This window comes from Pogonomyrmex barbatus, unplaced genomic scaffold (genome assembly GCF_055798465.1).
Source record: "Pogonomyrmex barbatus isolate J1 unplaced genomic scaffold, ASM5579846v1 scaffold10, whole genome shotgun sequence".
Lineage (NCBI taxonomy): Eukaryota > Metazoa > Arthropoda > Insecta > Hymenoptera > Formicidae > Pogonomyrmex > Pogonomyrmex barbatus.
In genome coordinates, this window is record NW_028297099.1 from 2,314,629 (window position 1) to 2,330,481 (window position 15,853).

General features: G+C 40.6%; 3 protein-coding genes across 7 annotated transcripts in view; 1 reads left to right on the forward strand and 2 right to left on the reverse strand.

Annotated features, from left to right (window-relative positions):
* Window positions 1-393: 393 nt before the first annotated feature.
* LOC105424251 (CD63 antigen) lies at window positions 394-4,379 on the reverse strand. Its single transcript, XM_011634379.2, has 6 exons — window positions 3,891-4,379; window positions 3,155-3,373; window positions 2,083-2,265; window positions 1,528-1,740; window positions 688-895; window positions 394-534 (listed from the first exon to the last, which is right to left on the reverse strand). The coding sequence occupies exons 1-6, from the start codon at window positions 3,951-3,953 to the stop codon at window positions 476-478; spliced, it is 945 nt and encodes a 314-aa protein (XP_011632681.1). The 5' UTR covers window positions 3,954-4,379; the 3' UTR covers window positions 394-475.
* Window positions 4,380-5,398: 1,019 nt separating this feature from the next.
* The window catches only part of Elp4 (Elongator complex protein 4), a 53,108-nt gene continuing 42,653 nt past the window's right edge, over window positions 5,399-15,853 (reverse strand). Inside the window, exons 1-5 of one of the 4 annotated variants that reach the window (XM_089085553.1) lie at window positions 7,734-7,872; window positions 7,069-7,259; window positions 5,971-6,602; window positions 5,682-5,894; window positions 5,399-5,614 (exon numbers count right to left, since the gene is read on the reverse strand). In XM_089085553.1, coding sequence (XP_088941679.1) covers window positions 5,501-5,614; window positions 5,682-5,894; window positions 5,971-6,602; window positions 7,069-7,225 — 1,116 coding nt within the window. In that variant the 5' untranslated portion in view covers window positions 7,226-7,259; window positions 7,734-7,872 and the 3' untranslated portion in view covers window positions 5,399-5,500. The other 3 variants (XM_011634377.3, XM_089085554.1, XM_089085555.1) reach the window with 3 other exon arrangements.
* The window catches only part of mam (neurogenic protein mastermind), a 162,730-nt gene continuing 155,958 nt past the window's right edge, over window positions 9,082-15,853 (forward strand). For both annotated transcript variants that reach the window (XM_089085548.1, XM_089085549.1), the window contains exon 1: window positions 9,082-11,225. In XM_089085548.1, the coding sequence (XP_088941674.1) occupies window positions 10,725-11,225 (501 nt within the window). In that variant the 5' untranslated portion in view covers window positions 9,082-10,724. The remainder of the gene's footprint in view (window positions 11,226-15,853) is intronic.

Genomic DNA, 15,853 nt, shown 5'->3' on the forward strand with positions numbered 1-15,853 from the left:
TCTTCTTCCTTAACGGTACGTAAACGCTCTTTTCGGGTTCGGAGACTAGAGACTCGAATTGCGATTGAGGTGCCATGGATCGTCTCAACGTGCCGATGTTATGCGCGATCGACGCCTGATAATCTTTAATGGGAATGCTTCTAACTGTGCCGCCGCCCTGAGGTCTTTTGATCTTAATCAATTTGTCATCATTGTTATTCGTATTCGCATTGTCGGTCTTTAACTGCGCGCACTGTGCGTGTCTTTTAAGAAAATCCGGAGGACGATTGTCGATCACAACGTCGACCGCTCGCTCCTCGTACGTTTGATCGCCTCGCAGCAGATCTTCCGAATATTTGGGAGGATTTCGCCATTCCTCGATTATACTCTTTCCGCTCGTCGCTAATACGCTATATTTAGTATCGTCGCATGTTTCGCGCTTATTCGCGCTTATTTCCTCGACTGCTGTCCGCTCTTCGCTGCCCTCCAGCCATCTTCATGATTTGGCACCAAACGTCGTTCCGGCCGTGTGCATTCTGTTCTCAATTCCTATGCCTATAATCAAATTGGTCACGATTAAATTAAATAATAGATAATAATAATTCCAAATATTTTAAAGTAAAAAATAAGGATGTTTTCTTTGCCGTGAAATTAAATGTATTAAAGATGAGATCTAAAATTGTAATTCAGAATAAAGATCCTTCTTACTATAATCGTGATCACTCTCGGCGAACGGGCTTAAAGTCTGTGTGGAGGTGAAAGTCGATGTTTGCGATTTACTTCTCTTGTTCTCTCGAGAGCAAGCGAGAAGTATGCTGAGGAGCGCCGTGACTTCGACGAACATGATGGCTAATACGATACCCAACAAGATCAAGGCCTGATCTTGTGTCCATTTTTCGATATATTCGAGGCAACCCTAAATGTAAAACAAAAAAAAAATGGTATATGTAACTTTCAATATTCAATATTAATGCATAGCAAAACAATAGTGTTGAAGTAAGATCGTAACAATATGACGCCATTGCCAACTACCCGCATTTTGATAAATTCTCTTCCAATCTTGTTATGGGGGTCGGGCGAGACAAAAGCCATTAACGACACGCCATTCTCTTTTTTAGTATTCGCATACGAGGACATGCCGGCTTTATCGCAAACTTTCAAACAAAGCGCGAAAAATCGAAGTGCAAAATACCACATGTCTCTCTATTCGAATAGATAGTTTTTCGGAAAAAGTAAAAACTAGAGTTTCCTTTTTTTTTTTTTCCAAAAATCATTTGCAACATCATGTTTATATATTCATGTTTGTATATTCACGCAAGGAGCGTGTTCTCGACCGTGATAAACAAATTCATTCTCATAAAATAAAATCGTAGAGTTATGCGAATGTCGACATGCTACGTTTAAGATGTATTTATTTTCCATTTGACATGACAACGCCTCTGCATTTCCTTCAATGCGAGCCGATTCGGAAAGTTCGTTTCGCACGCGTCCGCACGGCACGGCACGACACAGCGAAAGAGGTAATAACTTCCTCATTATCGCGCATACCACAGTGTGTCGGGCGTATTGATGTTCGGCAGGGTTCAGAGCCTGGCAGAGAGTGAGATTGGCAGGTTCGGGGTTGAGGAAAGAGCCCGTCTCATTGGCGTTATTCAGGGTGCAACAACTGAGAGGTACCACTAATTCTCTGCGACCGACTTCCTGCAGCCGCCACCAGGACGTGCCGTAATTGCTGCTTCCGTTTATGCCACAACAGACGAACTGTAAGTGATCAAAACGGAAACGATGAAAGTGTTCACACACCCAGAGAAAAAAGTCGTACCGGCAACTAGAAATTTGTACACAAATAGCGCCTCAATTATGTATAATAATGTTGTAATAAAAATAACAATCAACAAGTCATATGAAGCAAGAAAATATAATATAATTCGTACGATTTTGCTTATTAAAATTCACATTTAATTTGTAAGAAAATTTTTACATTTAGGCTACTCTAATCGATTTAATTACAAATTAGAAAATGAATATGTTAACGTAAGATGTATATTTTAAGATATATTAAAGATATATATTTTTATATTTTAATTGGATGTGTAAACTTACTGTTGTTTGCGCAAGATCAAGGGCTGCCGTGAATTGTTCGCGGCCAGGTACAGCGTAACTGCGTTGCAAAGCGCGTATCAAACGTGCTGGTCTCACGTCGATCCCGAGTATATGAGGCCAAAAAACGGCAATGATGCATACAGTGCATTCACCAAGCAGTAGCAAGATTATTGTTAAGAGATACTGAAAAATATTTTAAAAAAATCAAACAGAAAATTAATCCAGGCAATGCCAATTCGTAATTTTGTACGTTTTATAACATATTTGCATATTCTTCTTATTTAGCTTAGTTTCGATTCATTAATTTAATATTGCTTAAAATAATAATAATATATTCCTCTTTGTGTCTAATTTGACGATATGTTTGACGATTGACGTTTAAATATGGCGTTAAAAATGGCAAAACGAAAAAGATGATAATTTATTCTCTCGGCGAACTTAACTCTTGCTCGCTCGAGCCACGAGCGGATAATTAGAGTTTTTACGGCGGCGCTCGAACGCGCCCTCCTTTTATTTACGCGCGTATCTGTATACAAGCAGATCCGTTTCCGGGCAACGATGCATGACCGAACCCGAAGTAGGAAATCTGGTGTTTCAAATAGGCTCGACGAGCCAACCACACTAGTAGTGAATTTACTAGAAAACGCTGCGCGTGAAACACGCTTGATTGACGCATTCGAACACGTGTCATATACTCGCGATACACAGGCTAGACAAAGGCTTTGAATGTTTTAAATAAACAATTCTTTTTTATTTAAATTAGGAAATATCAATATTATGATATAAACTATTTTTATCTATTTCAATAATTCATATCTCAAGGTTGTTATTAAAAGAAATTTCAGACATAGATTTTTGATCACGTTCTAAATAACAAATTCTGTATATATATATATATATATATTCTACTTCTAAATATCAATATAATAAAAAATATAATAAATTGTTTTTAAAAATTATTAACAATTGTTAAATACATGTAAACTGTTCTTAAAATATTTAAAATACATAAATATTTAATATGTTAAATATGTAATATTTAATATATTAAAATATATTTAAAAAATCTTACAGAAATCGTAATGCAACGATTAAAAAGACAAGCCGCCCAGCATCCGAGAAGCCCGGTGATGGCGATAAGAAATCCTAGTGCGACTATAGCGAAAGCCAAATAATAAAAAAGTGGTTGATCGGGGTGAATGTCACCAGGTCCGAGCAGACGTGATAATAAAATCCGTTCATTGTCGGCTAACAGTAATCCTCCTAGTGACATCAACACAAAACCTGACATCTGAAAGAGAGAGGGAAGGAAATGTAGAATTTTATTACAAATTTTATCGATTTCTGTTTTCAAATAACTTACGATAATCATATTATATTAAAATCAGACAATATTGATCCAATTTATATTATATTAATGTTATATACTCTATTTCAATAGTTAGCTAAACAAGAGAAAAATGTAAAAATTAAACTGTTCTACTTTCTTTGCGTAAAAAGTGGGCACAACTTTCGGTGCTCTGGAAATTATTTAATTTTTAAAAATTATTAATTTCATATACTTAATTATGTACATTCATTATTTACATTTTATATGTTTAAGTTATTCGATATCTATAATTAAAAATTTTTCTATTAATTATTCTGTTTTTTGCGATAAATTTTAGGAAATGTGTTTATAACTCAAAATTTTTGTTATCTATCAGGAAAAATGTTAATTACAAACACGTTCTTTTAAATTTCAATAACTTTTGGTTAGTACATCTTTAAATTAAAACTGTGTTTAAAATAAATAGTCGATAACTCACCAAGAAAATTATATTCGAGCAACAAACAAAAGCGCGCGACATAGCCAATCTTCTAGTTCCCATCCTTACGTTGGACGTATTCGCTTGTTAATGTAATTAATAATTTGCAAATAATTTTCATCACATGAGATACTGACGATCGCACTCGGTGCGCGGCATGATAATTCGATTTTGCACAATTAAATCATTTGAAAGCGGATCACTGTGTATTACAACTCGGTTTTCGAGGCGGACCTGATCGCGTATGTTCACGGACTGAAAACCCCCCGTGCGCGGTGGATGGACTTTACATCGGCATCGGGGGTCTATAGGCGCGCTTGCGTGCCCTCATGCGCGACCGACCGGACGGAACCGGAAGGAAGTAGAAAGGTGTGGATGGAAAAGGATCGGAGGGGGAATGAAAAATTTACCTATACATACACATGACACGAGTATTTGCACGCCGATCGGTTCGTGTACAATTCGAGTCGAGTCGAAGCTTCACCAAATGACGAGGGGAACTCCTGATGGCAGATGACTACTCCGTTGATCGGAGAATGCGCTTTTGTATTAATAAATAATAAATTTATTTCTTTTATGTCATCGTCAAATATTAAAATTGTCCTATTTATTATTTCAATTAAATATTAAATTTATATTATTTTTTATATAAATTTTTATATATACACACGACTGACTTGTTTCATCATCTAACAAAATATGTACATATAGTAAACTGTTTTATAAATTTCTTTCTTATAAAATCTCGCTAAAGTACTTGAGGCATTAAAGACAATATAACATATTTCGAAATGCTTTAATAAGAAAGAATATGTATCAGTTATTTTATAAAATAATGTGTTCTGTGTATCTCAATCTAAGAAATAATAAGTATACTACAAAGTAGCTTACAGTTTTTTACATCTATAAAGATTTTAATTATGTTTTTGTTAAAAAGTTAATATATATTGCAAAATAAAATAGAGATCATCATACATTTACAAAACTTAAAGATATTCTACGGCATTTTTTTGTAATGTCGATTGTTCATAACAAAAATCTGAATCATGAAACACACAAATATCACATATACAAAAATATTTTCTATTTATCAAAGAGTTATACCGTTATGGATGTTTCGTTTTTCTTATGTAATATTAATTAGATGGTAAATGATACTGGAGATTCCATATTCATTATATGAATTTTTTATCAAAAGTTGTATTTCTACAGTGTAAATGAACTTGTAGGTTGAGTCTATACAGGCACGGCAAAGATACTTTGTGCGCATTATTGTAAGTGTGCACGAAGCCTATCTCCTCTTCTCTACATTAATTCAGCCGCCACACCATGCACTTCCCGTTAAACGGGATAGGCGTGACCTAAGTGTATGTAAAAATTCCAGTTTACCACTTGCTTATAAGAAGCAAAATCGCAAACTATACTATCTTTGAGTAATAAATTTAGAATATTTTATAAAGAATGAGATAGGTATAAAGAGTGAAAATTATAATTGAAATGATCAACTATTTCAATAAAAAATATACATTTAATTAATAAATAAAAAAATATCTATTTCACTTATCACATTTAAAATCTGTACAAAATTTAATCGTACAATATATATGAAGTTAAAAGTCGAATGTCTTTATATGAGATCCACTTGCACATCCAATAGTAGATGGTTCTATTTCATCTTGCTCTCGCTGTGTTGTATCCTCAAATTCGGGCGGTAAGTGTAAAACCTGATAATAATAAAAAAATTTATATCAATAATTTAAAACTATGTAAGAGATGAAAATATATACCAACCTCTATGAGGAACTTTTTACGACGTAACTTAAATGCTAGATCTCTATATTGTACTCCGCCATGTGATAAACCATTTAACGCACACAATTTCTTAATATGCAAAAGACCGTGATATTCCTTAAATAATGGATTGATTTCTTTTGGTGATCCCGCAAATGATTCCAATCTGATTGCTATATCTGACAAGTGCTCGATTCTCTCAATAATAGTACCCTAGAAAATATATATACAGATATATACAGATTGTAAGATGGATCATTGTCAACAAAAATAAGTTTTCGGTACCTACAGCGTTTTCAAAATTAATAACTGGGACTGTTATTACACCGACTGCAAAGGAATTCCTTAAAAGTGATCTGAAGCAATATAAGAATTTTAATAAATCACGATTTGAGCCAGTCTCTGTATCAGCAAGCCACAGTCTTGATCCCACAGAATGAATTGCAATTCTTAAAATCTTTTTTTCATCTGATGTTTCAGAAATAAAATAATGTCCTTCGCGTAATGTTTTTTCTATAGTATATAACAAGTCGGCATATGCAGCATTCTCAAATTTATTATTTTTATCTACTGTCATTTCTTCATTATATTGCCACTGTTTTATATCAGCACGTTCCAAAAGTTCCGGCTGCATCCGTTTCGTGAGGTCATAATAATGACCGAATGTTTGACCTTGTGGAATTGGATTTACCGTTTTCATATTCTGATATCGCCAAGCAATTTTCATTGGTATTTCATCTGTATTATGTGGAGTTGTTTCTGCATAATGGTCTGAATCACCTATAAATTCAGGTAAATTCGATGCAAATCGAGAAGATTCGGCATCTTGAGATGCAATTAGTATAGGCTGTGACACAACTACTCCTTCTGCTATAAAGTATTTCAATACAACCTTAGCATTAAAGCCATATTTATCTTCCTCTGCAAATAAACATATCATTAAATGTATTTTTACTTGTATTTCTATTTGCATGATAAATGAAAGAAGTTTACTATGATAATTATTTTATGTGAATACAAAATATTATGTAGTAAAGACACAATGAAACATTATAAAATATAAAATGTATAAAAGTCTAAAATTTTACATCTCATATATGATTTTCATATATGCTAAATTTGATGATGGCCTCAATGCCTCAATAAATTGCTATTAGCTGTCTAGTATAATAACAATGTTCTAGCAAATAGAAAAAATTTCTGATTTTCTACTCTAAATTATAACATTTTTAAAAGAAAGTAATATGAAAGCAATATGAAAAAATAACAATTTTGATATTGACATATAAAATATATTAATAAAGTATTAAATATGCTAAAATATGATAGTAATTATTTAAAATATATATAGTTTAAATATTATTTTAAAAAATATACAAATATATACCAATTAAAAATATTGAGCCAATAGGTAAACCTCCACCTATTGTGTTATCCAAGGAAGGTATTCCTGTTGAAATAAGCAACTGTGAATTTCTTAAGGAAGGTTTCGTGCCTGGTATCACTGGCAATTTGGCTTTAAGTATTGCTCTACCCGAACTCATTCTTCTCACGTCCAAAGTTAATCACGAATATTACCTGAAAGATAATTTTCAAGCATTTGGATATTTTATCTAAAAATTGTTTATAAAATCACACTTCATATTTATTTCTCACAATTAATTACTATTTTTTTCATATTCATGCTTCGAATAGATTGGAACGTTTCAATCTGAACCTACTATTTTCCACGTTGGCGAGCTTTTGACGAGTTTTGAAAAGTAAAGACGTTCGATGGGTTGACAGAGTATTTGTGCGAGTTTTAGATTCGAGCTTTCCAATCACGTTATTGTAATCAATCGATTCGTATGTCTCACTGAAATAACTTGTTGCGTATCGGTTCATGTGTTCTTACTACACATGTAACACATTATATTACAAGCAACAAGTTTAAAAAATAGCTTGAAAAAAGATTGTAAATTCTTTTTACGACGTTTAAACTCCGTAATAATCTAACCTATACGACTGATTCAAAGTGTTCGAAAACTAACAGGATTCTAGCACGATTCTGACCGTTTTTATCGACACGCGATGGCCGCGCGTAATATCGACCTCCATTGAATGATGACGCCACGTTAGGCGAAGTCGATCGGCGGATCAACACCACTTGGCGGTTTCTCACGTCGCCACCAGAGTGCGGCCTCGTCGCGGCGGCAGTAATTACGGTTCGCCGTTTGAACGGGCCCCTCCCCCGTTCTACCCTACGCGCAGTTCTGTTAATGGCATCGCGCGTTCGCTAGGAGTGATCCCGAAGCGCGGTCATTACGCGTCTACGTTTCGTCGCCGGGTGCGATCGCGCGCGAGCATCCGCGCGATAGAAACCGAGCGAAGGAGAGAGAGAGAGAGAGAAAGAGAAGAATTAACGGACAATTATCTCACGTCGATCCGCGACGTCGCCGCCGCCGTCGCCGCCGCCGCCGCCGCCGCCGTGCCGCGCGCATCGTAAGCGGCGACAGAGCGAACGGGACGCGCGAGTGCGCGCGCGCGCGCACGAGTGTGTGTCGCGATCGCGGGGCAGCGAATAAAAGTGAGGTTATATAATTGTTTGGGGTACGATCACCACGCGCGGCGCCGCACGATGACGACGCGGTCGACGACATATGGCTCGTCGCGCAGATCGGGCCGCTCGAGCTCTAGCTCGGTCGCTGTCGCTCAGTGAACGAACATCCGCGCGCCGTGCGCGGTCCAGAGTGCGCGACGGGAGATCGCGTTGCGCGTGAAGTTGCGCGCAGATCCGACTCGGCAAATCGCGAGTCGCGCGGATTCACCGTGGAAGCGAGTTTGGAACGCGAGGAGGAACGACTTCCTCTCCCCTCATCGCGATGAATCGCAGAACGTTTTCCGCGGACGTGCGCGTTTGCGGCGATCTTCGCTCCGAAATATTGAAAATTGGAGCGATCGCGATCTCGAGATAGTGACAGAGAAGATTGATAGTGCGGCACTGAGAAGATACCGCGACATGGAGTGCCAAGAGGATATACGAAAGAAAGAAGATAAATCGCCGAGAGAAAGAGAGCGAGAGAAGTAAACAGACAGAGGAAAGTTGCGTGCAAATTTTTCGTTTGCCTTTTCGCGCGCGAGTGGCAAACTCGAAACTGCGGCTCGCGCGGCGAATGCGCGCAGGAGGAACTCGTGCCGCGAACGTTGAAACCGCTCTTCCCTTTCTCCTACCCTGCCACCGTATCATCCCCTCGCGTCCCTCTCCGCGTTCCTTCTCTGTCCCGCAGCCGTCTCCGCTCTCCTTGGCTCGCGCGCACGCCTTCGTCCCCCGACCCCTCCAACCCGCCGCCGCGTGCCTACGTGCGTTCCCGTCTCGGTCTGTCCGACGTGCGGCTTCTCTCTCGCGCGCGCCGGTGCCGTTTGACGACCTCTCGCTCCCACCCGCTCTCTTTTCTTCTCTTTCTCCGGACACAAGCGGCAGCACGCTCAGCACGCTGCCCTCGCTCAACTACCTGTTGTGACGTCCAGCGCGCTCGACGCATCGGGCAAATCTGCCGTAAATACCCAGTGTCGTGTCGACATTTACTCAGTGTGTTCCCTCCGACCAACGGTGATCATTCGGTGCGAGATGCGATTATAGTATATACGCGATCGATCGCGGGGAGACGATTACGTCGAGAAGGCGCGAATCTGTCAGGAAAGTTTCGAGGAGGATCCGCGCGGCACCGTAGACGACCACCGCGGGTGAGGGAGGTCTCCGATTGTGTGAGCGAAAGGCTTGTATGTATGCTCGCGAGTTCTCTGCCACCCCCTCCATCACCAGCGGGCCAGCAGCACCGCTGTGACGAGGCAGCGCGCGAGGAAGTGAGAGGCGTAGAAGTGAGATAGCGGGAGCGAGAGAGAAAGAGGGAGCGAGAGAGAGAGAGAGAGAGAGCGAGGAGGACAGCACGCGTCCGTAAGATGGAGAGAGAAGGTGCGCGCGAGAGAAAGGACTCGGGCGAGCTCTTATCGTGAAGTTAGTCGCGCGCGGCGAACCTTCCGTCCCACCGTCGTCGAATCTTCCGTTGCGCGCATTGCCAAGAGTGACAGTCGCGAGCGTCATCGAGAGTTCGCCATCGATATTTAAAGCTACGCTCCGCGGGACTCGATGTTACTGCATATCTGGGACTGGTAAGAGGAACATTTTTCTTTATGTCGAGAACGCCGTCAGTGAAAATCCGGAGTCTCTAACCTACGAGCCTAGCATTTTGAATTGATTTGCTCGTTCGTTGTGGCGCATAGCGTCATGGATATTCGCTATGAATGTGACTGCGAACGCGCAGCGTCGAACATAGCTGCGATCATCGCGCTGTTTTGAAGTCTACGAGAAAGAGGAGCAGTTCGGAGAGAAAGAGTGAGAAAGGGAAAGAAAGCGAGCTGCGTGCGACGACGCGCGCACTATCGTGCGCTCGGTCACGTGGATCGGGAAACAAAAGGCGGAACGCGGCCGCGTTCATTGACGAGTCTGTCGCGTCGACGCCGCGCGCGCCGGTGGCATCGCATTACGTCGGCTGAAGTTGGCGCGCTTCGTTGTACGCGCGCGCACACGCGCATTGTGTGTGTTGTGTTGTTGTGTAGTACGTGTAAGCCCGGCCGGTTGTCGGAATATCAACGGGAGCATCTTCTGCATCGCGGGGCGAGCCTGTGAGAAGAGCGTGGCCACGAGAGGGTAACGGTAACGGATATCTCCGCGTTGTTTACTCCGTATAAGAGCGAGCTAGTATCGTTCTCTCGCGAGAGGAAAGCGTCCGCGGTCGATCTTGACCGCGGTCAAGCTCGGCCCCCCCGGGGGCCTCGCGGAAACGTCACACGCGCGGCCAGATGCGCCCCCGCGGAATCTGGAAATCGGACACGCACATCGGCACGCCAGCGGGGTGGATGCGGAGGATGCGCGTCACGCAGACGACGGCTAAGCCGGTGGTAGAGGACGACGTGGCCGCGCGGTCGGCATCACGCGTTACGATCGACCACCTCGGTGGCAACCATTGAGAACTGGCTTATCCTGCGGTGGATTTAGGGGGCTGTATGGAGGCCGGGGGGCTCCTGCCCCGTCAGCCCCCGCAAGGCCCCCCCGGCACGATATCCGTGTGCGCGGGCCAGGGCCCGAACGGGCACGCCGGCAACGTCCTCGGCCAATCCGCGGCCGCGATCCACGAATTGAACGCCGGTCAGCTGGGCATAACCAGCCAGCAGCAGTTGCACCTGCAGCAACAGCAGCATCAACAGCAGCAGCAACAGCACCAGCAGCAACAGCAGCAAATGGGCCAAGCACCCGGCATGGGTGAGATGCTCACCCCGAAGAGGCAGGCGGTCGTGGACCGCCTGCGACGACGGATCGAGAGCTATCGGCGTAGGCAGACCGATTGCATCCCCAGGTTCGATCAGAGCTTCAACGGATTATGCGAACAGAATATACAGGACACCTTGGTATTGAAGCAGCGCTTCCTCGAGAGCAAGGCGAAGCGGCAGGCCAAGAAGACGGACAAGAAGCAGAGCGACCCGGTCGGCCTCTCCAACGTTCATATGGTAATCTTTTTGATCTCTTTTACTTTTGCGTTGCCTTCTTCATCTCTTTCTTCTTTTTCCTCTTCCTCTTTTTCTTCTTCTTCTTCTTCTTCTTCTTCTTCTTCTTCTTCTTCTTCTTCTTCTTCTTCTTCTTCTTCTTCTTTTTCTTCTTTTTCTTCTTTTTCTTCTTCAACCGCCCAGTTTCGTCGTGTCGAGCCAGGCGTAGGTGTGCCTACGCCGCTGTGGGAATTCGAACTTGTTATAAAGTCGGCGTCTCTTCCTTCCTTTCTACCCCGCTGGGCCTCTGCCTCCTGGAGGTGGAAGCGCGCGCGAGTGACGCTCCTCACGTTTCGCACGGCGAACGAACGTGTTCGATATACATGTCCACTGTCTACTACCTACGGGTCTGAAAAGAGACCCGAAATTTTTATGCAGAATTTTGTAACGAGTCCTCTGGTTTGACGCTCAGTGATTTACAGCGTTAGGATGGTAATTTGATCTTTTTTTTTTCTATTGTAAAAAAATTTCGCACGACTTCTTGAAAGTGAACGCGGATAAAAGACGACGGATATCATTGTCCACTCTTATCCTTTCAAGAGACTCGTGTCATCCGAACCGTGTGCACGTGATAGAGCTGCGTCATCGTATATCTGTCGCATTAAATTGTGTACAAAGATTTCAGCGTTTTCCTCGGTCTTTGCGCAAATTTAATGTTTTTCTTCTCGTTAAATCTTTGAAAAACGAAAACGCAAACTTCAATCTGTCGGAAATTGCAAGGGAATAAATTTATTTCGTAATCGCAAAAACAAAATTGATCGAATGCATTTTTGTTTATCCGCGATAAATTCAATTTCTCCGGAAAGTTTCTCCGGATGTAAGACGTATCTCTTGGTTGTCACAAGCGAACGAGCAATTCGATAAACAACCATCCCTTGAGTAATCCCTGTTAAAACGAACTAAGAAATTTATATCTCGATGTGATTTATAGAATGTCTTGGAATATCTTCCGAATATTCAAGTCTTGACAACACTAATCTAAAGCAAAGTCGAACCGTATTCGTAGCAAGTGGCATGCTTATCAGCCGGACAATTGAAGATAAGCAGTTGGGTGAGGTTGTCTCGAACAGCTTTTTATTTTTCAATGCCACGTATTGATTCAGAAATTTCTCTCTAAAGTTGTTTTTTAGCCAAAAATAGAAAATAGTTACTTCTTCGAACTAAAAAGAACATATATTATAAAAATATAAAAATTAAACATTTCTAAAATTATTTATCAAAATGCTATATATTTATATAAAAGTAATTTTAGATTATAATATACATGGTGTACTTGCAGTCTAGATATTTCTTTTGTAATATAATATTGGATTTGTTAAATTATATATAGAATTCTGCATGTACAAGTGTTATCGACACTCGCGATAAAATTTTACTATTATTATAAAAAGAATGAGAACTTTATTTCTAATAAAATATCGTTTCTCTCTCTCTCTCTCTCTCTCTTTTTAAAAGAGATGGTTGCTATTTGATCGTGCAAGCGTGTACAACCAAGCTAAAAAAAACTTGTTTATGCTTTGATAGGAATCGAATAAAAGAGACTTCAGAATTTTTTTTATTCGGCCGCGCCAATTAATCGCGCTTCTACTGCGTTTGTCGGGTAAATCGATGAATTTAACGCGGCGTTGAATTCGAGATGGAACAGGTGGACGCGTGGATCGTTAAGGTCGTAGGTCGTACCCGTGCTAGTTCCCCGTAGGCGTTCGATTCGAGACGTCCCTGCGTTAACCTTGGCTTTACGTCAATGCAGGGGCGTTCTTACGATCCTCGCTACGCGTAACGTCATTGTCACGAACGTCCCGCGCAAAATGTTTACGTAGAGATCTTTGCATTCCGCGTATGCACAGCCTCGCGCAAATATATCTTTCTAGATACATGCGCTCATCTCTCTCTCTCTCTCTCTCTCTCTCTCTCTCTCTCTCTCTCTCTCTCTCCCCCCCCCCAAATCGAGTCGTGTAAGTAATAAGTAACGAATTTTATTGGATCATTCTTGCCATATAATTAACTGAAGAAATTGTGACTTAAATAAGAAAGACTTTGAAGAGATTTATCAGAAAAGTTGAAGATAATAGTTTCGAAGCAAACATCAACACGGATATGTCGATAAGAAATAATTATTGTAAATAAAAATTGTGCATCGTAAAAAAGTACAGCTTAAATATCAAATCGTTACATCGAAGCGCGAAATTATTGAGAATAACGAGCGATAAATTCACGCGATATGAATTGACGATGAGATATTTATATACGACGCGTCGAATCGATTGCTGACATCGCCTGAAATCGCCTTAAAGCCCCACTTGAAATAATTTGACGGAGGCAATTAACAACTCCGATACGACGAAACGCGCTGTTCTTTCTGCCATATAATTATTACGTTGTCAACAGTACGGGTGTGTGATATTAAGTAATACGTAAATGCGAACGTCACCGGGAGCGCGCTTTATAAATGTCGCGTGCGACGCAAAGATGAAACGATAACAACTTCCACCACGAGCGGATGACGCAGAGTGATCGGTGTGCTGTATGTGTAACGTGACGTATGCATGGTCGTCCTACGAATCATCGTCGGCCATAAAGGTGATAGGTAACACACTCGCGTCACACGCGAAACTGTTACCAAGTTGATATAATTACACTCGCACGGCCACTGGAAAAGGCCCATTGCGACATACAAAATGCGGAGAGATCGCGGGAGCGTTTTATCAATGAACCGAACCCGACGCCGGAAGCTCGAAGTGCATCGTAACACCGCGAGATCTCGCATCCTTGTCGGCGTATCGCATATCCGTTTCTTACGGTTTCATTAATGAAGGGAATGAACTCCTTGTAACGCTAGAAAGACGCATCGATTGTTTTGCAGTTATACGTAGACAGCAATTTCCTTTATATTTTACATTTATCTTTCTTATTAATCTCGCTAATCACCATCAAATTTTTCACACTTGCGATATTTTAGCGATAATAAAAAATGCATATGAGCATTTTAAATAAAAAAAATAATTTATCCATAATTAGGAAAAGGAAAATTATTTTCTTTACAAAACTTTTTATTTTTTTTATCATATATAACCATTGCAATTTTCACAAATCTTTCTTCGGATATATCTGAGATTAAATCGATGCATTTTTGTTGGCCGAGAAACAAAGTCGCGCCGGTTTGATGCTTCGCTTTAGCGATATCACGTCGATTGATAGCGTGTTATCACAAGCGCGAAACGGAAGGGGTGACGGCATGGAAGAGAGGGAATCGACAGGAAAAACTATCCGACGCGATGTAACAGGATCGTCGATAATCGCTCCACGGTACTTGTGTGATCTCTCATCTCGATTCTTTTTTCCTTATTTCCTTCTCTCTCTCTCTTTCTCTTTCTTTGATTCGCCCAAGCTAGTTCGCGTACGCGCACGTGTCCAGGTCGCGGTGCGTGTAGCTGCGTGCTCCGCGTTCCGCTCATTCATAATCGCAGTGTCGGCGTGCCGCGAACAATGGGCCTAGTGATCAACGGACCACCACGAACGGCGGGGGAAAGCTGTGGGAATCGCGATTTCCGCCGAGAAGCTAACCGCCGCGGTAAACCAGATCTTGAACGCGGGCCGCTCCTTCCTTTCGGCACTCCCGCTCGATCCGCGTACTCTCGAATTTACCCGTCGAATCTCGGAGAACAATTGCGATGCAATGACGGAGATTTTTATGCAAGAAGTCAATCTCTTAACAGTTCGCACGATTCTGATGAAACAAATGAAAAATTACAAGCAAAATTTCATCCGTCCTGAGCGAGCAATAAACTTCACAACAGTAATTTTTAAAGCATTTTGTGAAATTTTATCAAGTTAATATCGATCTTCGAGTTTCTTATAAACGATAATTTTTATGATTTTTTTTTTAATCATTTTGGGAGATATTACAAAAAAAAAATATAACAATTATTCAAAATAATATTGTTATTTACGTAAGAAGAGGAAAAAGAAGCATAATTTATTATTACGGAATTGTTGCCGTTTACAACTGAACGAGTGCGATTGTTTTCTATTTGAATAATTGTTATCTGTTCGCACAGTGCAAATTGTTATCTGTATATAATATTGCGGTTTCACGAGAATTTCACTCGTCAAATTATTAATAACATATTGATTTTATCAGAACCTGAAAGCAATTCACATTAAAACAAGCAATTATATAATATACTAAATATTTAGAAAGAATTAAGAGAAATTATCTTATTTTAAACAGATCTTATTTATATGTGCTACGTAGTCAGAGTTTATCAAACTTAAATAACACTTGAGTCACTTCAGTCACGTGAGCAGAAGATAATTTAAGCCACGCTGTCCTAATTAATATTTCCCGATTCTTATGTGAAGTACGAATGAAATTTAATATTTTTTAAAAAATATTAAATTTGTCTTAATATTTCTTCCAATTTAGGTAAGAATAAAAATCCATTTCTAATTAAGCTTTATTTTATTCTCTGTGATATCCTAAAAAAAAGTTATATATAAGGGTCGTACTCGTGTGTTTCAAGGAATGAAATCAGTTTTTTAACGCATGCGACCTGCACAGAATCATTTTGTCGTTTGCTCGCGGCTCGTCC